Source organism: Pelobates fuscus, chromosome 5 (assembly GCF_036172605.1).
Source record: "Pelobates fuscus isolate aPelFus1 chromosome 5, aPelFus1.pri, whole genome shotgun sequence".
In the NCBI taxonomy this organism is placed as follows: Eukaryota; Metazoa; Chordata; class Amphibia; order Anura; family Pelobatidae; genus Pelobates; species Pelobates fuscus.
The window spans coordinates 229,662,640-229,688,201 of NC_086321.1; the positions used below are offsets into that span (position 1 = coordinate 229,662,640).

Below are 25,562 nucleotides of genomic sequence, written 5' to 3' on the forward strand. Positions count from 1 at the left end.
ATACCATGATTGCATACACCATGCAAATGGTGTATGTCCAGTCTTTTTTAGTAGCCACTTAGTCACAAACACTGGCCAAAATTTGCATTCAAATTCGTTTTTTGCATTTTTTGCATTTTTCACACACAAACAAATATTAACACTAACTTTGGCCAGTGTTTTTGACGAAGAGGCCACTAAAAAGACTGGAAATACCCCACTTGCAAATGGTATGCCATCATGGGGGTAATTCTCATTCCTGGGCTAGCATACGGTCTCAAAGGTAACGTAACCAATCTGGCGAATTTCAATGATAAAAAAACTGAAAAATGTAACATGCTATATTTGACCCTGTAACTTCCCAAAACACCATAAAACCTGTACATAGGGAGTACTGTTTTACACGTGAGACATCGCTGAATAAAAATAAGTATATTTTATTGTAGTAAAAGCAAACAGTATTATGACATTCCCAGTTAAAATGTCACGTAGAACTAATTTTGTTTTAAAATTCTAATTTTCTCCCATTTTTTAAATATTTTATTCATATTAAATTATGTTTCATACCTAAATATTTGATGTTACATGAAAGCCCTGTTTCCCCTGAAGTAAATGATATATAAGTACCATATATACTCCAGTATAAGTCGAGTTTTTAGCACATTTTTTGTGCTGAAAAACCCCAACTCGATTTATACTCGAGTCAATGTCTGTATTATGGCAATTTACATTGAGAGTTTACTTACCTCTCCTGCAGCTCCTGTCAGCTCCCTTCTCCTCCACGCTGGTCCGGTCAGCACCTCTGTCAGCTCCCAGTGTAAGTCTTGCGAGAGCCATGGGGTCATAGAGCGGCTCTCGCGAGACTTACAGTGTGAGCTGACAGGGGGAGCTGACCGGACCGGCACGGAGGAGAAGGGAACTGACAGGAGCTGCAGGAGAGGTAAGTGCTTCCTGCCAGCCCCCTCCCCTGAACTGCCAATGCCACTGGACCACCAGGGAGTGAAAGCCCCCCTCCCTGCCATGTATCAAGCAGGGAGGGGGGGATGAAAAATAAATAAATATAATAATAAAATAAGATAATAAAATATTAAAAATAATAATAAAATAAAAAATAAAAACATTAATAAAACAAAAAAATTATTAAAATTATTAAAAACATAATAATAATAAAAATGCCCACCAAGGCTCTGCAACTCATACACACACACTGCATTCATACACACACACTGTATTCATTATATACACACACTGTAAATAAATTCAATTAATATAATATAATATAATTAATATAATTTTTTTAGGATCAAATTTTATTTAGAAATTTACCAGTAGCTGCTGCATTTCCCATCCTAGTCTTATACTCGAGTCAATAAGTTGTCCCAGTTTTGGGGGGTAAAATTAGGGTCCTTATATTCGGGTCGGCTTATACTCGGGTCGGCTTATACTCGAGTATATACGGTAGTTTAGTAAGGCTGTGTAAGTCACATGCAGGGAGGTGTGACTAGAGCTGTATAAACAAAGTGATTTAACTCCTAACTGGCAGATAATGGACAGTCAGACAGCAGAGGCATGATCAATACACCAAAACTGCTTAATTAAGCTAAAGTTGTTTTGGTGACTATAGTGTCCCTTTAATAAATCCCTACCATACAGTCTGGGGCCCTTATCTCGGCCAGACTAGAACATAATTAGTGGGAGTTATACTTCCCAACAGCACTTGCTGCCATTTTAATGAAGGCAGCTGAAAAGGCTGCTGCCTGGGATTGCAACTCCCACTAATCTGGGAGCCATGTATGTCATAGTGCCACCCTTACAATTGAGCCTTTTCGTAATGCTTAGATTTCTAAAGCAACTAATGGAAAGCCAATGTGGTCAGCAGTGTGTTTACTTTAAGACTTGCAATGGGGTCCAGTATCCTTCTGTCAGATATAAGTTAGGGACCTCACATGAAGACTGAAGAAACAGTATCAAGGATTGAACAGCACTCACTAAAACAATAATAGGATTAATCCTGTGGTGCTTCACAGACTGGGGAGGCTACAAGCCCCTATCCATATAATGAAAGAATACAAGGTATCAGGGCGCTCATGAGTTTGCCCAAAAGTGCAGACTTTAGAACAGAATGACAAAGTTTTGGCTCCGTGTAAGAGCCTCTCTCATGCCACTTGTGTGTGTCCAAAAACCTTTTCTTCTTTCAATATGGATACTAAAAGAAAAGCATGCTGACTTGGAACTCTTTAAAGTTCAACATTATTGTATTTTTTTCATTCATCTATGTGGCGAAACCGACCTCGCCACGTGTCCTTGGAGGGGGCTGCTTGCCCGCCTCTTGCCTTTGGACTATGGACCAGACTTTATGTGAATGTGTTAACCCAGATAGCTATACCATGGAGCCTATTCATATAATGAAAGACTATGGGAAAGACTTTAGCTCCATGGCAATTGTACTGTGTGAATAGGATCTGCGCGCTATTCGGTAGTTTTGTGCGCTCAGATCCCAGCTATCTGGGGATATGTGAAATGTCTGTGTGTTATGGGTAAAAGTAACTTTCTGTATTTTAAAGTATTTTATGTATTTTACTGTCTTTTTGTCTGCCATGTGGGTAATGGAGTTTTGCCTCAGTCCTTGGAGATAATTAGATTCCTTCCTCAATTATCTCCAAGCCAGAGGGGAGGGATTGTGAGGCATTGTGGGAGGTAACCGGTCTGAGCTGGAAAGTCATGCTGACAGGGGTTTTAAAAGATACTATTACTAACTTTTGAACCCCTGGTCTGATTCATGCCATTTTTTAATATGTTGTTCCCCTGAATGGATTGATTGTGGATATGTATTTTTATGTGAATGTGATGTATGGTTTTAGAGTTATGAAAGTTGGGTAGAAAGTATGTTTTAACTGTATGTGTAATTGGGTTAAGTGTTAATCTAAGGGGAGGAGATGTGTGGGAGGTAACATCTATGCTATTGGATATTTTACACCTCCCCTGTGGGCAGGCTTAAATGTGTAAAATGGAAATAAAAGCCAGGCTGGATGTGCCAGTCCAGAGTTCCTGCTTAACCCTCAAAGTGAAGTGTCGTCTCATTATTGGGGGAGGATTTATTGTATGCTGTTCCAGTTGACTGCTAGGAGTGTAAGCCTATTCATATGGTTCCTATTCAACGGTCTACAGCATTCCTATGCTTGAGAAGATTCATATGCTGCATCGGTTCGGTGATTGTGGTGTCTGCCAGAGTGCTTGGAGTCCTCAGGAAGCGCTAGGAGTATCCATTAACGGAGGTACCCAGTCGGGGTGCCAGGCGATCCGTTACAATCTAATTTGCAAAGGATCCAGTATTTGTTAACCTATTTAATAAGGTTATATGGCTTTATAGTTTTACCACTATCTGTTTTCATAGGTACAAATATGTTTAGAGGATATTCACTAAACACACATTTAATTAAACAGAGCTGACATATAAGTCCATTGAACCCAAGCAGCTCTTGGGGAGGCAGCAATTCAGGCATTAAAGGAACACTATATATTTGTATTCCTAACGCTATAGTATCCTTGTTAAAAGCGGAACCTACCTTTTATCCCTTCGTGAAGCCCCACCTCTTTGGCTGTGATCATCAATGTTGATGATCTCAGCCAATGCTTTCTCATGAGAAAGCATTGTGTAGGCTAGTGCGCATGTGCGACAAAATCCCGTGCTGCACCAATCAGATAGCCTCCTGACTAAAATAGGTGGGTTTTACTTTCTATTTTAAGGAAGCACCTCTTGTGGCTGTCATATTGACAGCTACTAGAGGCATGTTAACTATGACACGTAAACATTGCCATTCCCACAGAACTGCAATTTTTTTCAACTGCAAAGTTAAGGGTGGGGCACATGGCACCTAGACCACTTCATTAGGATATTAATGCACGAATGTCTGTGAGTGCATATATATATATGTTGCCAAGTTGGTGTCTTTGAATAGTGCGTTATATACATGTGTGGATAATTATGCATTTCGGTTGAAGTTTGTGTAGGGCAGAAAGGGGGTGGGCAGTTCAGCTACAGAAAATGAAGAGGATGTATGAAGGGATTTCAATTTCTTTTCTTTTTTTTTTAACTACCTTGTTTAACTGCATTAGAAACATACATTTTGCAAGTGGTCTGGTTGCAGTGGTTCTGTCATTTTAATCTTGTAATGGCTATCCGTGGAGGAAGCAACATCTACAGAATGACGTCTTTTCACAGCTTATTAAACATTATTAACATATATGTATAGAATCTATACAATGATATAATGGCAACATCAATTACCTTTCATTCTACGGATAAGTGTCCCATAGCCCATATCCAACTGGTATGCAAAAACAAATCCCAGAGGTACAACAGGAATAAAGAAGGCTGGATTCTTCCTTTTAAGAGCCCTGTTCAGAAAGAAATAACACATGATGGTTACACTGCCAGAGTAACTTCAGTACTAAGTACATAAGAAAAGATACTTCCATGCAACCTGTTTCAATATAATGTCCCTGGAGAAAGGTTTCACTCTTGGAGTCTGTTACAAAAGAGTGACTTGCACCACAGCCAACTAGACTCATATATAGACTTTTTGATTTTTTTAAAATAATTCTTTATTTATATTGTGCACATGATAACAACAAGCATGGTGGGCCACTCCAGGCACCCAGACCACTTCTGCCCATTGGAGTGGTCTGGGTGCCAACTCCCACCATCCTTAACCCTGCAAGTGTAATTATTGCAGTTTTTATAAACTGCAATAATTACCTTGCAGGGTTAAGTCCTCCGGGTGACATCACCTGGGGAGGAGCGTGGGCAAAGCCCGACCCAGAGACGAGGGACATCGGCGCTAGGTTTAGGTAAGTCAGTGTGGGGGTTTTAACCCCTTCAGCAACATGGGATAGGGGGTGGGAGGGAGAGGGGCACTGCAGGGTCCTGCAATGCCAGGAAAACGGATATGTTTTCCTGGCACCTGAGAGTCCCTTTAAATATATCTCTGTCTGACTTTCAAGGAAGGGATGCACTCTCTTCCAATGGCACCCAGAGTCCGCCATTAATTCAGAACCACAGGTTTATCCAGGGCAATATCCACAGTGGTCTACTTTCAAGAAGGTATCAACCATCTAAAGTCTCCTACTCATGGACACACTGGTCATTATAGAAAATGACCAACGACTTATCTCAGATTTATTTATTTTTCTTCATACATACATTTACAATTACAGCTCCTTACAATCATACAGGTAAAGAAGTCCCTGCTCAACTAGGCTTAAAATCTATGAGAATTTGAGGTAGGTGAACATATATCATTCAGTGTCTTACCAAAAGGTGAGGTGATTCAAACCTATGTTTTCCAGTTCTAAGGTGAGGTGGTCTGACTGGGATTCAAATCTAGGCTACCCAGTTCTTTTTTCTTGTATTAAGAAATCTTCAGTTATAATTTGTCTGAACTACTTTTAAAAGATCTTACTGCGGATCTCCCCCATGTTTATGCAATAACTCCTTAAGTTTATTTTATGCTTTTCTGGAGTACGCATGCAATTTATTCTTCAACTAGACTACAAACCCTGCAGTTAATCCAACAGCAGCCAAGGTGAAGAATGTCCCGTAATATTTTAGGAATTCCCGACTCCCAGCAATCTGCATGGCCATCTGCCGTTCTCGCATCTGATTCTGCATTTGGATCTGTCTCTCCAACTAAAAGGGAAAACAAAACAATATAAGACAAACTTACTTGGTGAAAACACAATGTTATTGCAGCACCTGGACAAAATTGAACAATTATTAACCAGATTCATCACCTATCAATATACAATTTAATTTGTATCTTTTTATATTTTTATTTTATAACTTTTTGAATTTCGAGAGACAAAAAATAATTTTTTTTTGGCATCTGTGTTATAATAAAGTCATAAATCTTAATGGTTATTTTCACACAGATGTTCCCCAATATACATCATCCTACTTTGTCAGACACACACATATATATAATGCGGCCTTGTAAAAGAGATTAAGAGAAACAAATATTGATGATGTGCTTTTGTTCATCTGATTTATTTCTCCAATGATGGTTAGTGCACAAAGCAGGGCAAGCATGCAATAAAGAGAAAAATACACAAAATAAATTACAAAAAATACACACACACACACACACATATATATATATATATATATATGTACACACACACACAAACACATATATATCATAAAAGTGGTCACAGAACCACAATACCACATGGACATAAAGGACTAAAAATGGCTATTCTCACTATAAAAAGGGTTATGGAGACCCCTGGATGCTTTCTTTGTCTCCCAACCAGAATTGGGGACCTCTGGGGATCACCTGGACCCATCCTGCACATATAGTGCCTTTCCGGAAATGCACTAGAACTGTTGGCCGTATCGGGACTGAGCCACATTCGAGTGAATGTTTGATTGGATATCCATCAGTGCTCTGACCACCAATCAGGGCACTTTTTGGACAGTAAGAGCCCTCAACAGAGAGCTACCAAGGGACATATAAAACATGCTGTTCTCCCAGGAGCTAAAGGAATCCTGTTTTGTTTTAAAATTTGACAATTTTTATTGTTTTGTCATTTATCAGAAACTTGGGGGGTACAGAAAAAAGAAAGGGGGGGGGGGGTTGTAAGTGTGTTACATGTTGTCCTGAGTCACACATCTATTGATAACATTTTAGATTATTACATATCTATTGCTTTTCAGTTTTGTACAGTTTTGGTAATGCGCAATATATTGTTATATGAAATAGTGTGGAAACTCAAACATTTAACTACGCTGTGGTTAATAACATTTATCTAATCGCCTTAGAGCAGTATGATATATGAAATGGTGTGGAGGCTTAAACATTTTACAATGCTGTGGTCAATACCATGTATCTAGTCGTTTCAGAGTGGTAGAATATGGATAAGATATGCTATAAGGTGGCATAAGTCTTAAGCTGGGTTACAGTTCTGCCTTTTTGGGGCATTTAGTGTAGTCTTAGTCACAATGTTTAGTTCGACTTCCCCATGCTCTAATGGACATAGTTGTAAACTAGGTTTCTTTATGAGCTGGGGCCTTGGTCATGGGGTTGCCTCTATGACAGTCAATACCCTGGTGTATCTCTTTGTACTTTTCCCAGTTATCCCAGGCTGTTTCCCAGTACTTTCTATATTTTTTATGGTGCTTGTTGGGCGGTGTGTTTTGCCGCCTCATTGTGGTTTCAAAGTGGCTGGATTGACTTATATTCTGTATACACATTGAAATAGGGGGTATCGTTTGTGAGAGTCAATTCCGCGCCAATGCGCCTAAGGCTACTATATTTATATGAAACATAAGGTATCTATCTGGTTTGGGTATCGACCCTGGGAGATCGAAGAGTACATAATGTTCCAGTTTATGGGGTAGTGCGTTCCCTGTGCTGTCCTTGATGAGTTTGGCTATGTCTTTCCAGTACTGTTCTAGGAGTGGACACGTCCACCATATATGTGCCATTGTCCCTATTCCCACTTTACATCTCCAGCATTGTGTTGAGATAGCCGGGTTATATTTGTGTAGCCGTACTGGTGTTAGGTACCACCTGTATATGAGTTTTTTGGCTAGCTCTACGTGCTTTGAGCAAAGAGAGAAAGTTTTGGGGGTTAAAAACATGCGTTCCCATTCTGGTTCAGTGAATGTCTTGTTGATCTCTTTTTCCCATACTTTAGTAAAACTGTGTTCGTTCAGTGCATGTTTCGTGGGGAGTGCTGCGTAAATAGAGAATATGGTTTTCAGGGGTGGTTTGGTTCCCATGTACATTGTCTCGAATTCCGTCATCTGTTGTTCTTTGGTATCGATTGTGTTCTCCTGGTACTGTGTATGTAGCCACGAGGCCAGTTGGCGATATGAGTAATGTGCTATCGTTGGTAAGTTGTGAGAGTCTCTTAATGTGGTGAATGTCATTAAACTCTTATTGGTGATCATCTGGTGTAGGAATCGTATACCGTGTCTTTCCCATATCCTGTAGTTAAAATCTGGAATGATATGCGCTAGTGATTTAAGTGGCATGGCTTTAGAGATCAGTGAGCCATTTGTGAGGGTAGTCCAGGTCATGTCCCAGGTTTTCAGGGATAGTGTGGTGGTTGGAAGGCAGCCCGGTATGTGCGGTCTTTTGTGTGGGATCCACACTAAGTTGTCAGTGCTAGTGTTATCAGCCCATTCTGCTTCTAGGTGTTTCCATTGTGGTTCATGTGTCCCTGGTCTCGCCTGAATGATACTACTAAGTATTGTTGCGTGGTAGTACTGTTTGAAGTTCAGCATATTCATGCCCCCTCCTTTTAGTGGCATTTGCATGACCTTTAGGGCTATGCGTGCTCTCTTGACATTCCATACAAATCTGGTTACACAACGCTGGATTGTGGCAAAATAGGCGGGGGGTTTATGGATCATTAGAGATCTGAATAGATATAATAATTTAGGGAGGATTATCATTTTGACTGCCGCTATACGGCCGGACCAGGATATGAAGCATGTTTTCCAGTCTTGTAACTGTTTTTTTATTTCTATACTTAACCTGCCGTAATTAGCATTGAATAATGCGGTGTGTAATTTTGTGAAACGTATGCCTAGAAATGTGATGTGATCGTTTCTCAAGTCGTATGTGTATGTGTTTTTCAGTCTGTGGGTTACTTCTGAGGGGAGCCCCTTACTCAGGGCTTGTGTCTTGGATATGTTCAGTTTATAGTAGGACATCTTACTATAGGTTTCTAGTATGGAGTGGAAGTGTGGCAAGGATGTGTCTGGATTTTGGATCGTCAGTAGTATGTCATCTGCGAATAGTGTGAGTTTATGTTCTTAACTTTGTGTTTTGACACCTGTAATTAATGGTTGTTGTCGAATGAGGGTTGTAAGAGGTTCTAGAGCTAAGACGTATAAAAGGGGCGAGAGGGGGCATCCCTGTCTGGTTCCATTCGTGATTTTAAATGGGTCTGAGAGAAATCCTGCATTGGTTATTCTGGCGGTAGGGTTACTATAGAGTGCTTGCAGGGCATTCATGAATATTGTTGGGAACCCAAATTTTCTTAGTGTCGCCTTAAGGAAGTCCCGGTTTAGCCGATCAAAGGCTTTTTCTGCATCTAGTGACATGAATAAGCATCCCGCCTTTTGTTTTTGTAGGCTATATATGAGATCTAAAACTTTCCTGGTGCCATCTGTGCCTTGTCTACCTTTCACAAAGCCGACTTGGTCGTCATGCACTAGGTTGGGGAGTATTGTGGCTAATCTGTTGGAATACATTTTTGCTAATAATTTGACATCAGTATCAAGAAGTGAGATTGGGCGTAGATTTTGTCCCTTGTCTGGTGTTTTCCCTGGTTTGGGCAGTGTGGCTACATGAGCTACAAGCATCTCTTGTGGCATTGTCCCTGTGCTAATTATGTGCTGAAACATTTGTTGTATGTGCGGAATGAGTGTAGATGCGAAGGTTTTATAATAGTAGTTCGTTAGACCATCCGGTCCTGGGGATTTCCCTGTGGGCATTCGGGAGATAGTATCTTTCAATTCTTCTGTCGTGATTTGTTCAGACAGTGCGTTTTTTTGGTCATTTGTTAGGGTTGGTAGTGGTATCTGCTGCAAATACCCCTCAATTTCTGATGTGGTGGGTTGATATAGATTTTTGTCTCCTTTTAGATTATATAGGGCACTATAAAAGGTCACTAGTTCCTTATTCATATCTTGTGGGTTCCAGAGTTTTTGGTTATCTTTGGAGAGGATATATGGGATTTTAGCATTAGATTGCTTTTTGTGTAGCATATTGGCCAATAGTTTGCTGGCCTTGTTTCCTTGCGCATAATGAGTCATCTTAAATTTTTGTAGGGTGTATGCTGTTTTTTTTTTTTCAATTTAAATTTTATTGAAATTTTTCTTGAAAATAGCTTTTCCAATGTATAAGTAATGGAGTTATATTACATCATTTTAACACGGTTTAACTGAACATGGGTTAATAAGCATTGTGTGTAGAACCAGTGTTAGCTTAAGTAAGTCATGGGAATATTATCGCATAAGGAAACAATAGTGCGTAAAGAAGCAATATTACATAAGGAAAACAATATGTCAGAGGGAAAACAGTATGACTATGTATGTGCGTAAAGAAGCAATATTACATAAGGAAAACAATATGTCAGAGGGAAAACAGTATGACTATGTATGTGTATGGGGGGTGCAGAGCAGGGGAGAGCTTAGATGTAGCAAACCACTCTGATGTGCGTTTGATGGCAGTCTCGTGTCTGCTTCTCCCTCTATCTCCCATATTAAACCCAGCATATTAACCAATTTTGTTCTAGTCCCTTTTAGCGAGTCTCTGGATTTTGAGGTGTCCAACTGAGTGCCTGTGTGCGTTTGTGCTCGTCTCTTTATTTCTCTGCGAAGGCTGTGCCTTTTGGTTCGGGGATGTAGCCTGCTGTTTAGACTCAAAGGCGTTGTTGGGTGTAGACTCCCAATCTCTTTTGCGTGTCCCTAGGGGTGTCTCTGATGTGTTTGCACGTGTTCGGGTCGGGATTCCGAGTTTCTGCATCAACGGTTCTGGGTCTTCTGTTGACGTCAGCATTGCTGTCGTTTCTCCGCTGGTTATCACTAGGGACCCCCCTGGCCCCCAGCGGTACCTTATAGAGTGTTCTCGGAGCTGCCGGGCAGTGGAGGCTAGCTTCCTCCTCTCCGCTAGGGCAGAGAATGGTATGTCCGCATAGATAGAGATCGTCTGACCTTTATATAGTACCGATCCCTGTTCTCTGGATCGCTGCATAACCGCCGCCTTCACTGCAATATCGCGGGTCATGGCAATTATGTCTCTGGGCGCGTCTTTTGGGGCCGCAGCTGACTTTCTCACTCTGAATGTTGAGGTGATAAGGGGCTGGGAAGCGTTGTCCCTAATGCCCATGGTGTCTATTAGGTCCCTCACAAAGGTGAGTATCGTCTCATCAGGTATCTGTTCTGATATGCCCCTGAGGCGCAGGTTTTTTCTTCTGTGACGTGTTTCTAGAGTAGTCACCTTTTGGGTCAGTTGTAGCACCTGAGAAGAGAGGCTGTCCAGTCTGGTGTCAGTGGCTTGTATATGCTCATTCCTGGAGGCTTCTCTGCTTTCTATCTCCTGTACCCTGTGACGGATCTCTCCTATTTCTGCCTGGGCTGCTCGGAGGTCTTCCTTCCATACTTTCCGGAGGTCTGTCAGTAGCCTCCTGATATCCCCTTTTGTAGAGGGCGTCGCATCCTCGTCTGTTTCTGACCGCTCCGATTCCGCTCCCGAGCAGGGGGAGCTCATCGGGTCGTCCTCGTCCTGGGAGGCCCCTGATGGCTCCGGTGTCCCATGCTCCTCCGGCGCCATTTTGGGCAGATGCCGCGCTGCCGGCCTCTCAAATGAGAGCCGAATATCTGGCTGTAGGGGAGCTCCTTGGAGGTGAGACTTCTTATGTTTGCGCCCCATAACTTCTGTATGTGGGGGGTGTCGTTGTGGTTGTTGTGATTGCTCGTTTTTTCGGCTTTTTCGTCGATTTTCCCCCGGCTCTAACGGAGCTTAAGGGAGATGCGTCCGTTCACTAGCGCTGTAGGCCACGCCCCCTCGTATGCTGTTTTTTTAAATTGTTGTTCATTGATTTTGGTGGTTATGGTTTGGATTTTTGGCAGGAGGTCCTGTTGTCGTGTTTGATAATAGGTTTGGGTGGTGTTTCTCAGCTCCGTGAGCAGTTTCATAAGTGCTGCTCGCTTTTGCTTATTGAGATATGATGCTCTGCGGATCAGTAGTCCCCGTATGACCGGTTTGTGTGCTTGCCACAAGGTCGGGGCTGTGATTTGGGGATTTGTGTTGGTGGCGAAGTAATGTTTGAGTTCCTGGTTCAGTGTGGAGGCGAATTCTTGGTCATAAAGAAGTGAGTTGTTTAACCTCCATGACCCTCTGCCTTTATATGAGAAAGCGTCAGTGAGTGTCAGTATCACTGGGGCATGGTCAGACCATCACCATGTGTGCATAGGTGCCCTTGTGGTAGCCCTGTGCTAGTTATAAAAAAGTAATCTATCCTGGAAGGGGTTTTGTGCACATGAGAGTAGTAGGTGTAATCCTTATCTCTGGGGTGCAACGTGCGCCACACGTCGTATAAGTTAAATTGGGTTAAAAGTTTATTTAGTAGGGTGCACGCAGGTGTGAGAGATCTCGATCTAGGTTTTGCTGTATTTAGTGTTGTGTCCATTTCGGGGTCTAGGATATGATTCAGATCTCCGCAGTATATTAAAGTGCCTTGTTGTATATTGCTCGCCTTAGTTAGCAGTCTTTGCAGGAACTGTCTCTGGTTGTCGTTTGGTGCATAAATGTTGACTATGGTGTACGTGACATTGTTAAGATTACATATTAGTATGAGATATCGCCCATTACTGTCTGTGATTATTATTTTTTTTTAATTCTTTATTTTGTCAGTGTTGAAGTTTAACATGCAAATTTGCCCTGTCACAACGGCAGGTGCAAACCATTTTTAATACATAACATAACATCTCATAAGCAAGTGAAGTAATGCACATCATGCTGAAACAGGGTGAGATTGGTGACCTGCGTTACATGCTGTTCATAGCTAGAGTCCTTTATGCCTTGTTTGCCATCAACACTATTTTTATTAATAGGAAGTCAGGTTTGCTGACAAGTTAGTCAGATCCACAGGTAACCTTGGTGTCAGGGGTTTAAAGTGTCGGTGATGCCAACGGGCAGTGGTCTTAAGTCAGCTGCTCTGTGGTGTGTTGGAGGTCTTGAGTCATTGGGGGTGTATCCGTATGATTGGAATGAGGCTGGCTGCCATTGACCCGAGTATACGTGTCGTGTCAGGCTCGGTTACATCGGTTGCCCGCATCTCGGGTTGAGTCTCGGTTGGTGTCTCGTGCAAGTCGTTAGGCTAGTGTTAGTCCCGGTCGTGTGGTGGCTTGTTTTGTGCTGATGCGGGCGGGTGTTTGGCCCATAACCTAAAGGAGGTCATGGGGGGGGGGGGGGTGATGTGACGTCATATGATGCGTGGGAACCGACCATGGTCCTAGTAAAGATGTTTGGTCGGCCTTCGTGTATTGAAGTGCACGTCAGGGAACCTCACCTGTTATCCCCCGTACTAGTGGTAAGGATGAAGGTTAGTTTACATGGTGCAGTTAGGGGGGTGATGGGGTGGAGGGTGCAGGCTGAGCTTATTTACAAAGAGACATGTATACAGGCAAAAAACAACATTTTAAAAGAAAAGAAGTAAAGGTTAGAGTGTCATTATCTAAAGTTCCTTCTGCGTTACTGATGTCCACAGCTGCTCCTGATCAGAACCAGTACTCAGCGTAGCGTCCTATGGAACAGGTGGTGGTGCAGCTCGGGAGCGCGGGATGAAGGGTATAACTGTGTTCGGGTCCCAGGATCTTGCGGGTTGTTCTGGTGTCGCTGGTACAGTGGATATACCCAGTTTTTGTAGAAATGGTGCAGCTTCTTCCATGGAATGTAGGGCGTGCACGGCACCGGCTTGTGTGACTACGATGGAATTGTCCGCTCCCCACCTGTATGGCAGGCCTGCCGAGCATAGCTGGGTGGTGACGGGTCCGCATGACTTCCTCCACAATAGGGTAGCTCTTGACAAGTCCTGAAAGAATAGCAAGGTGGATTCCTCAAAGGTAAGTGGTGTTTTGCCTTTTACAGCTTGCAGGATTTGAATCTTGTCCTGGACTGTGTGGCATCTCAGGATAACGTCCCGGTTTAAGTTGGATTTCGTGTTGTTTGTCGAGGGGAGGCAGTATATACTTTCGGCATTCATTTTGCGGGCCACAGCTGGGGGCAGTATAGTCATGAGGAGGCGCCGGACATAGTTGGGTAGTTCCTCTGCCGATATCGCGGCTGGAATCCCCCTGATTTTTATGTGGGATCGGCGGTGTCGGTCCTCCATAACTGCAAGCTTCCCCATTAGGATTGTTTGGTTTCGTTGGAGTTGGAGTATTGTGTCCTGTACCACAGCGATCTTAGTGTGTGCATCTTGCACGTTGTCATCGACTGCTCCCACTGTCTCTCTGATCTATCGCAGCTCAGTTTTGAGCTTGGCTGAGTCTGTTTCCAATAGTTTGTGGATGCTGGCAATGAGTAGTTTCAGATCCCCCTTTGTGGTCGGAGCAGAGTCTTCTGCGGCGTCTATGTTTAGGGACACTGTTGTCACTAGGGCTGGTGCCACCTCTGGCTGCCTTCGCTCCGGCCTCTCCGACCTCTCCGGTCTCTCCGGCTCGGTTTCGGCCTCACTTTGAGATTCCTCCGGCGGCGGAGGGGGTTCGGGTCGTGCCGGCCTTTGGAGCATGGCCCCGATGTCTCTGTTGGTGGGCCCGGTAGCCGGCTTCTGCGATCTGCGGCCCATGACCGGTTCGTGTGACAGTGGCTCTGCTCCTGGCTGGTCAGCAAAGTTTCTCCACAGAAGTGTCTCGAGGTCTGTGGCTGACAGCGGGCGGTAGGCCTCAACTCGGCGGCGCCTCTGTGGCTGAAAAAAAAGGCATCAGCCGGCTCAGCGCAACTTGCTGGTTCAGGGTGAGTGGGTTTCCAAGGTGGATTATTGTTAGTTTCGTCTGTATTAGGCGGATTGAGGGTAACTCGAGAGGAGCTCAGGAATATGGCGTCTGATCAGGTCTGCATGCAGGCTCCTCGCCCCTGTCTGTGATTATTTGAATTGGTTCAAATGCTACTGATTTGTGCACTAGGATGCTGACTCCCCTGGATTTGTGATCATGTGTGGAGTGGTATTGGTGTGGAAATTGTTTAAGGCCTAGGGACGGCATTTTTGTTCGTTGGAAGTGAGTCTCTTAGAGGCATATCACATCTACATCATGTTTTTTCAGTTCTGTTAGCAGTAGTTGGCGTTTTGGGGGGGGGGGGAGTTCAATCCCCGGACATTATGTGAGTAGATTTTCATTAAGGGGTTTGTCTGAGGTGGGTTTTGTGTTGGTCGTTGGGTGACGTAGTCTAATGTCTGTCAAGATTTGGCTGTGGCATGCCTGTAGTAGTGCGTATTGGTGAACGACTGGCGAGTATTTTTTTGAGCTCCTGTGCGTATTTTTAGACTTATGAGCACTGTGGTTGTTCAGGTGGCTTGCAACCGGGGTAGGGGATGGGTGGGGGGTAAACATGAGTCTCAGTGAGAGCTCAACTATATACAACGTTGCCCTGAAGTGGGGCTTGGTACTCCTTGTTAGTACCTGGGGTGTGGTGAGCATGCGTGTTGTGCTCACAAACGAGGCTACCTGGGCTCCTACATTGTTTAAACTATTTGAGGGACCCCGGGGTGTTCGCCAGATTAATTACCCCTGTGTCGTGTTTGCATAGCGTGCCTCGGGCAGTAGTGGTGTATCCTATTGTGGGCGTTTGCGGGTTAAAGCTGCAGGTTCAGGGAGTCGGTGGTGTAACCGAAGTAGGGGTGGGTATAAGTCATAATTCGTACACCTACAGGGAGTGCAGAATTATTAGGCAAGTTGTATTTTTGAGGATTAATTTTATTATTGAACAACAACCATGTTCTCAATGAACCCAAAAAACTCATTACTATCAAAGCTGAATATTTTTGGAAGTAGTTTTTAGTTTGTTTTTAGTTTTAGCTATTTTAGGGGGATATCTGTGTGTGCAGGTGACTATTACTGTGCATAATTATTAGGCAACTTAACAACAAACAAATATATACCCATTTCAATTATTTATTGTTACCAGTGAAACCAATATAACATCTCAACATTCACAAATATACATTTCTGACATTCAAAAACAAAACAAAAACAAATCAGTGACCAATATAGCCACCTTTCTTTGCAAGGACACTCAAAAGCCTGCCATCCATGGATTCTGTCAGTGTTTTGATCTGTTCACCATCAACATTGCGTGCAGAAGCAACCACAGCCTCACAGACACTGTTCAGAGAGGTGTACTGTTTTCCCTCCTTGTAAATCTCACATTTGATGATGGACCACAGGTTCTCAATGGGGTTCAGATCAGGTGAACAAGGAGGCCATGTCATTAGATTTTCTTCTTTTATACCCTTTCTTGCCAGCCACGCTGTGGAGTACTTGGACGTGTGTGATGGAGCATTGTCCTGCATGAAAATCATGTTTTTCTTGAAGGATGCAGACTTCTTCCTGTACCACTGCTTGAAGAAGGTGTCTTCCAGAAACTGGCAGTAGGACTGGGAGTTGAGCTTGACTCCATCCTCAACCCGAAAAGGCCCCACAAGCTCATCTTTGATGATACCAGCCCAAGCCAGTACTCCACCTCCACCTTGCTGGCGTCTGAGTCTGACTGGAGCTCTCTGCCCTTTACCAATCCAGCCACGGTCCCATCCATCTGGCCCATCAACACTCACTCTCATTTCATCAGTCCATAAAACTTTAGAAAAATCAGTCTTGAGATATTTCTTGGCCCAGTCTTGACGTTTCAGCTTGTGTGTCTTGTTCAGTGGTGGTCGTCTTTCAGCCTTTCTTACCTTGGCCATGTCTCTGGGTATTGCACACCTTGTGCTTTTGGGCACTCCAGTGATGTAGCAGCTCTGAAATATGGCCAAACTGGTGGCAAGTGGCATCTTGGCAGCTTTTGCGCCTTGGTTTTTCCACACGCTTCTTGTGACCCTGTTGACTATTTTGAATGAAACGCTTGATTGTTCGATGATCACGCTTCAGAAGCTTTGCAATTTTAAGAGTGCTGCATCCCTCTGCAAGATATCTCACTATTTTTGACTTTTCTGAGCCTGTCAAGTCCTTCTTTTGACCCATTTTGCCAAAGGAAAGGAAGTTGCCTAATAATTATGCACACCTGATATAGGGTGTTGATGTCATTAGACCACACCCCTTCTCATTACAGAGATGCACATCACCTAATATGCTTAATTGGTAGTAGGCTTTCGAGCCTATACAGCTTGGAGTAAGACAACATGCATAAAGAGGATGATGTGGTCAAAATACTCATTTGCCTAATAATTCTGCACTCCCTGTATACATCTGCATGAAACATTGATATACATTGGCATAGTGCAATAAAACTGGTTCAGGTCCCCCTGCTTAGCATATGCTATCTAGTCTCAGCTGCATCTAGCCTGTGGGGCATCATCATACGGATTACTTATAGATATACCTCTTTTTTTTTATTTTTTTATTTATACTATCATCTTGTTGGTCTTTTCGACCCTGCTGCTTAGTGGTGCTAATTGGTCATTCATTCCTGTCTCGGTGTTTAAATAATTTTCCCGCCCGGGCTAGGCAGGGTTAATTGTTATGTCATAACCCTCATTTTCTAGATGGTGAGTGTTATAATAATTTCCCCAGATAAGGGGGGGGGGTGTACTTATGCTAGTTGGGGTGTAAGCTTCGGCGTTCCGGGGTGTAGGTGTGCATTGGCGTTCTTTGAGTATGGTTTGTTCAGTATCTTAAAGGTTGTTTGGTAGATTGCATAAAACCATATTAACTAAACGGTGAATAACATAACAGACAAAACATTTTGCTATAAATTACCAGCCAGTACATGCTGAGGTATATTAGTAGTGCAACTTGGCTGGTATGAGTTCATGGCTTTTCTGGCTGCAGCGTGGCTGCTTCTCTTAGTGGCTTGCTCGGTTGAGGGAGATTCCATTCTCGGAGGAGCTTCTCTCCATCTTCCGGTGAGTGTAAAGCCTTCGTTGTGCCGTCTTTCGAGATGAGAAGTTTAAGGGGATATCCCCACCTGTAGGCTATTTGGTGTTGCCAGAGAATGATGGTAATGGGTTGGAAATCCTTTCTCCTTCTCAGCGTTCCTGCTGACAGGTCAGGAAATATTTTTATGTCGGCGTATTTGTTGGGGATGTTCTTATTGTTTTTGCTTTGCTTCAATATAAGTTCCTTTATGTGGTGGTAGTGGGCACACAGGATGACATCCCTAGGTATGGATTCCGATAGGTGTCGAGGTTTAGGTAACCTGTGGGCTCTATCCAAGAGCAGCATATCCGACAGTGTGTCTCGAGATAGTGAGTGTAAGAGCTCATACAAGTAGGCCTGGAGATCCGCGGGAGCCACCGTTTCCGGTATGTCCCGTAGCCTTAAATTATTTCTCCTCGCCCTATCTTCGATATCCATAAGTTTGTTCTCCATCGTGCTTACGGTTGATTGTAATGTGCTTACTTGGCACGCTAGTTGGTTGTGTGCGCCTTGAGTTTCCTCCATTCGTTCTTCCACGCGGGAGGTTCTGGCACGCAGGTCTCCTATGTATTTTTTTAAGCTTGACAGGCCAGCCTTCCAGCCAGCCATCATTTTGCTGGAGAATGCTTCCAATTGTTCCAAAAGGAACTGTTTAGTGACCGGTTCCTCCATTGTTGGATCTGTCGGGTCGGTGAGGGGGTTGCCGTCATGCTATTTCTCCCCGCCATCTTGTTGGTGTGGCTGGGTCGCTTGTTTAGCCGATGCTGTGTTTTGGCCAAAAAAAAAACCCTGTTTTTCAGCTTTGGTGGCTTGCCTTTATTGTTTAGGTTGCGACATAGTGGTTGTCTGTATGTCTGGGTCGTCTGTGTTGAGGTTTAATCGCCTTTTTTCTGAGCCCATGTGCAGGAGCTAAGAATCACACGTCCACCTTGCTCCGCTGGTAGCCACGCCCCCAGGAATCCTGTTTTGTAAGACCAGGACTTACCAGCCGAACACCTGTAACTCTGAGCCGGATCGGAGAAAACTTTAGCAGGCTAAAACTTGGGTGCGGATTCTCAGATCAGGGCGCTTTTTGGACAAGAAGAGAGCTTGGTGAAGAGCTATAAAGGGACATATAACATGCGGAGGTGCCGTCTAGGGAAAGCGGGGCTTTGGGAGTCATTTTGTACATCTTGGCTTTATGTCTGGGAAAGCACATCTAGGAGTCTATCTGGATAGCTGTGTATGTTTCAATCAAGACAGAGTGGCATCAGGTTGGAACTATTGTAAAGGCCACTGCATTGCATGTAAGATCCCCTGGTGTGGGAATCCACATCTCTGTGTATAAATGCCTGTGTTGTGTACAATAAAGCTGCATTCTACTCCCCTACATTCCGTCTCAACTAATGGGTGGGGAAAAGCTATAATCATTGCTTTACAAGAGTAAGGGGCTCCAGAGCTATAACAACAGCAGGGAACTAGAACCACGGTTGCCCTATGTAGAGTAGAGGAATCAGTGCAGCTTCGGTTACTCGGTCTGAAGTGTTCCAGGAATCCCCTGCTAGCAGCAAGGAAGCTGTCCTAATGGAGGTACTCAATTGGAGTACAGTGACTCAGTTACAAATCATGTCGGCATTTACAGGGTAACTCCAAGCAGCCACTGTAGTAGTAATGATAGGAGTACCCTGACCTCCTTTTTCAGTAATGGGACAAACCATTTTGTAATGTTTTGCCCTCTAACCTAGGTTCTTGCCAGCAACCTGGTCTCATTTAAAGCTGGCTGTGTCATGCATCCGGATTTTCCAGAGCTGGATTCTGATCGTGCTGGCCATGTATTGGCTGATAGTGTCAGTTGACCGCTATCAGCCATCGATTGCAATTCTGTGCATAAGAATATTAAATTTACTATTAATTTATTCTAGTTCCGTCTGACTGATGATGACACCTAAGTGACGCTGCTGTAGGTGTAGTTTCATCTCTGGCAACTTAGCAGTTAATCTCTCTATGTGCAGTGTTTCATAGCAAAATGCTGCACATGCAGACTCCAGACACTATGCATACTTCAAAATACTAAAAAGGTCATGGTGCTTGGAGTAACCATTTTTTAAAAATGTGTTCACGTGCAGATACATAGACCAGAACACCAACAAGTCACTGACATTCAGTAAACAAATAGTCACAAAACAGGACATATATCCTTACAAAAGCTCCAAACGTGGACATTTTTCTATAGTTTATCAACTTTTTGAGCAAGTCCTATATATGCACTCACATAAATACAAGATTGCATTACAAAACACCGTTAAAATAATGTGCTGCTCTCAAAACACCTAACAGAAATAAGCACAAACTTACAAATATAAAGAAATAATATTCATTTTCCTATGAATGCAATGCTTGACATCCATAAACAATACTTTTGTGACCTGTTTAAACAATGTCTCATTAAAACAACTAAATATATTTTTCACTAATAAGCCCTTAGATCAGACTGGTTTATTTCCAGTTATTTCTACATAACCACATAATCAACAACCACCAAACATTTCATTAAATTTAATTGCACTGTATGAAGAAGTAGGGTTTGTATTCGTCATTAATCCTAGAGGCCACTTTCAATTTAAATGGCACAATCTCCTGTCAAAATATATTTGATGTCCTCCATTCAAGAAAATCTGTAATCTACATAAAATCTCAACTAGAATATATTATCGCCCAATGACCACTTAATACTATATTAACATAATTACTTCTTGTTTATCTCTTGTTATGATCACAGTGTGCATACTCACAATAATAATTACCCACTCTGTGGTTTTTAGAGGGTTTGTCAAAAGATGAATTATGTCCCAAGGTGGTACAAAACAAATTACACTGAATAAATCAGAATGTTTCCGGCCCAACTTGGAAACATTTGCAGGATACCCTGACTAGAAAATGAGGTGACAAAGAGGAGGCTAATGAGTTCTTTAAAACTCTTATTAGAGGATAAGTTCATATTCACTGAAACAACAACAACAACAAAAGTGTTTAAGTATACTTCATTACATGGAACTTGGAGAACACAAATTAAACTTCAGAATATTGGGGCCAGTGGAATACTAAAATGCTCTGTAATTTTAAATAACATTTTTACATCTCAAAGCAGGGACATTAACTTGAGAATGTATTTTAATACTATATTCATTTTCCCTGAATATAACCAGGGAGCAGGTGGTGCAGCACATCGAAAACAACCTCTCAATAAGGATTGTATATAATCTTATATTTAGGTATATATTTAGGTATATAAAAGGAACACAAAATAATCCACATCACACAATGTAAACTTAATCTAATTCATTAAACAACATGATGGAATACACCAATGACATTACACACACAGACAGATAATTTGTTATATGACAGATACACTTATGTTAAACGAGTAAAGCAACATATAAACATATTGCATTAAAGGAAGCTCTAATCACTAAAACCACTACAACAAAGTGTAGTGGCTTTCATGCATAGATGCTATCCCTTAACTTGAATGATGTAGAACAGTGGTTCCCAACCTTTTTTCACTTGGCAGCCCATTTCCATAAATTGTACCCCTCATATCAGCAAAATGTTTGTTCTTAATATAGTTGCTGTTATTTCAAATTTATATGTTTTTCTCTGCCCCACACCCCCCTGTTTTTCTGCTCCAGGCTCACTCTGCTCCTCATCTGCCCCAGGCTCTCCCATGCTCCTCCTCTGCCCCATTTGTGTGTCTGTACATCTGTATGTGTCAGTGTGTGTATCAGTGTCTTTGAGTGATTTTGTATCTGGAAAATTTCAGATGTCGCAGTGTGTCTGCATTTGTGTCAGTGTGTCTATCTGCACAGTGAGAAGCAGGGTGAGCCAGGGGCAGCTCCTCCTCTGCCCCAGGCTCTCCCTGCTTCTCACTGTGCAGATAGACACACTGACACAAATGCAGACACACTGACACATACACTGACACATCTGCAATTTTCCAGATACAAACACACAAACTCACTCAAAGACACTGATACACACACTGACACATACAGATGTACAGACACACAAATCCAAGATATGACACACTCACAGAGATACAGATGGCACACATGCAAATACACATGCAGAAGATCACACAAAGACACAGATACAAACAATTATACTGATGGACAGATACATAGACATAGATGTAGACCGTTGCACAGACACACTGACACACATTCAGATGTACAGACACACAGATACAAACACTCACACACATTCAGATACATAGACACACAGATACAAACAATGACACATACAGATGCACATACACACTGATACACATACTGCCAAACATGCAGGTACAAAGATACAAACACTCATACACACACTGACATATGTGCAGATACAAATAAAACACATACAGATACATAGATTCAAACAGTGACACATACAGTTGCACAGACACACTGATACATAACCTGACACACATACAAATACAAACACGGCCCCACATACAGATACATACGTTAACACACACACAGACTCACATACAGATGCATCAACTGCCACACGGAGGTGTACAGACACACAGATACAAACACTGCTACACATGCAATACACAGTCACACAGATGCAAACAATGACACACATGCAGGTACATAGATACAAACACACGCAGATACAGATACACACACTAACACACATGCATATACAGACATACATGTAGGTACACATACATACAGATACAAACATTGAAACACATGCAAATGCACAGACACACATACAGTTGCAGACACTGATACACACATATACAGAAGTACAGACAAACCGATCCAAACAATGACACACTCACACATATACACAAACATTCAGATACACACACTGACACACATGCAGATAGACTCACACAATGACACATGTATATATAAAGACACACATGCAGTTGCAAAGGCACACTGATGCACACACTGACACACATGTAGCTACAGATACACATACTGACACATATATGCACAGACAAACAGATACACACTGCCACACATGCAGATACACAGACGCAAACATTGCCACACATACAGTTGCACTGACATACATACAGATGTATAGACACACAAATACAAACACTGACACAAATACAGATGTACAGATACACACACTGGCACACAAATACATGTACAGATACAAACACTGAAATGCATGCAGATGCACAGACACATTGATACACATGCAGATGCACAGACACACTGATACACATGCATATGCATATACACAGATCCAAACACTTACAGACATACAGTTGCACAGACACACACCAACACACATGAGGATACATAGAAATAAGCACTGACTCATATAGATGCAAACACAGTTACAAACAATGACTCACATTCAGATACACAAACACACACTGACACATGTAGATACACAGACACACAGATGCAAACACTGACACACACACAGGTGCACAGACACACATACAGGTGCACAGACACACATACAGTTGCTAAAACACACTGATACACATACTGACACATCCAGATACACAGATACAATGCGTTGTAGTCCTGAATGCATCCATGAGAAGCATCTGATTGGACAAGAGGTCTCACTGTGGGAAGATCAGGTTGCAGAGACAAAACTGTCTAGGATCAAAGGCAAGTTATTTTTATAACTGTTTTACCACAAAGGCGGGCTTGGTAATCTAAACTAAAAAGTAATGCTAAAATAAATATACTTTTAACATTAAAAGAGCAACCTTTATTATATTGCGTTCCTTCACATTGATGTAACACAGCAATTGTGAATATGCACGGCTTCCAGTAACCATACATAAACCAACAGATTTTCTTAAATTTTTCTTAAAGGACCACTCTAGGCACCCAGACCACTTCAGCTTAATGAAGTGGTCTGGGTGCCAGGTCCCTCTAGGATTAACCCTTTTTTTTTTTTTAATAAACATAGCAGTTTCAGAGAAACTGCTATGTTTATAATAGGGTTAATCCAGCTAAAGGCGCTTGCGTGATTCTCACTGTGAAAATCACAGTGAGAGCACGCAAGCGTCCATAGGAAAGCATTGTAAATGCTTTCCTATGAGACCTGCTGAATGCGCGCGCAGCTCTTGCCGCGCATGCGCATTCAGCCAAAAGGGAGGATCGGAGGCTGAGAGGAGGAGGAGAGCTCCCCGCCCGGCGCTGGAATAAAGGTCTTAACCCTTTACTCTCCCCAGAGCCCGGCGGGAGGGGGACCCTGAGGGTGGGGACACCCTCAGGGCACTATAGTGCCAGGAAAACTAGTATGTTTTCCTGGCACTATAGTGGTCCTTTAAATATATCAACATTAATGATTTGTTTACTTCCAAAAACATTGTGTGTGTTTTTTGTTTTGTTTTTTGTAGTATTATTACAATAAAATTCATTTACAAGGCAGCTGCTTTATTTTGGAGGGATACCTTACAATGTGCATTAATAAATTCACGTTGTGGACAGCTAACACCAAGATCATACTTAGTCCATCACTTTTGACCAATTATGAACAATAAAGCACGCAATCTTCACTAATTGATACATGGAGGCTGACAAGATCACACAATGTCGTCACGAAGGAGCATGGCAGCAACTAATACCAGGAATCGTTACCTCAGAGGACCTAATTTGAGCCACTGTGCGCTCCTGTAAATGATGTAAATGTTTGAGGGCTGTAGAATGAAACACAGCTGCTCATCCCACCTGTCAAATGCCTGAAATGAAAACACAGGACCTTAGTGCCCCAATCGATACTGTCAAAAAGCAAATGCTTAGTGTTGTACTAATAGGCACAAAACCTCATTATCATCTTACTTTCTTACTTTTTTTTATTTTTAATGAAACCTCAATACGCTCATAACACAATTTGAAGGTTAAATGAAGGTGATCATATTACTGACTGAGAAAAGATGGGTCCTGGCAGCAGTTAAAATTTGCTTCCCATCAGACGAGATGCTGTTCAATCAGTAAGAAACAAACAAAATACAGATGCGTCTCTCTTATACTTAAGCAGAAATAATTGAATTAATCCATCATAGGTGTGCACCATGTTTCTTTCACATTAAAATGCCACTATTGTGTGGTGTGTGTGCTACCAACTTGCCAGAAAATAAAATCTTAAAAAGAACCACTCTACAGTCAGTCAACCAGGCCACTTCGAGTCATCGTTATAACCACTGAAACATGGATATCTCAAGTTTCCTTATGGTATGCTTTTCCTGTATAATGTTAAAATGCTACTAAATGATGAGAGGGTTGTACACTAAACTAAGATTTGCCAGGAATTCAAAGTACATTTTAGAATTTAGGACAAAATAACAAAACGTTCCTGTTTCATTGAACAACCATCAGTGTAGCTTGTTTTTCTTTTTTTTTATTCTTTATTTTTGACATGCAGGTGAGTACAACAGTTTTGCCACAGCAGCATTAGCAGGCTCAATTGTAATGGTCATAGAAAAACAGAATTATGGCATGATGGATTTGCACAAAGTTACTACGTAACCTTTTAACGGTTCGAGATCTAGGCATTTGCTCATTAAATGTCTGGTTACGGTGGTACGTTTCTAAACATTTGATCCCAAAACCAGTGGTGACCATAAGTGCCTAGGTGTGTCCCTGGAGGTTAGGCAGCAAGTTAGGGTATCATTGGGCATGCCAGGTGATGAGCGAGCGGAGGTAGTAGTGTAGTGGTATGGTGACTGGCCTATCAGAGGGTCAGCACGGGTTAGCAATAGCATGCCTCGAAGTTCTGGCCAGCATCTGGTAGAGCAATACGTTAGCATGGAATTATGAGCAGTCGGTGAAATGTTTATGCATTTGCAGTTAAGTGCATGCTGTTTGCGTTTAGCTTGTCGAGGTCACTTCAAGTGTGTCTAGTGGCCAAGATTGCGTTACAACAAGGTCAGTTGGCTGCGATATGTACGTAAAGAAACGCTTGGTATATA

The 25,562-nt window shown here is 42.5% G+C and overlaps 1 protein-coding gene across 3 annotated transcripts in view; it reads right to left on the reverse strand.

The window, feature by feature from the left end:
• PLGRKT (plasminogen receptor with a C-terminal lysine) overlaps positions 1–25,562 on the reverse strand; it is a 77,346-nt gene that overhangs the window by 9,268 nt on the left and 42,516 nt on the right. For all 3 annotated transcript variants that reach the window (XM_063455106.1, XM_063455108.1, XM_063455107.1), the window contains exons 3-4: positions 5,538–5,668; positions 4,268–4,377 (exon numbers count right to left, since the gene is read on the reverse strand). In XM_063455106.1, the coding sequence (XP_063311176.1) occupies positions 4,268–4,377; positions 5,538–5,668 (241 nt within the window). The remainder of the gene's footprint in view (positions 1–4,267; positions 4,378–5,537; positions 5,669–25,562) is intronic.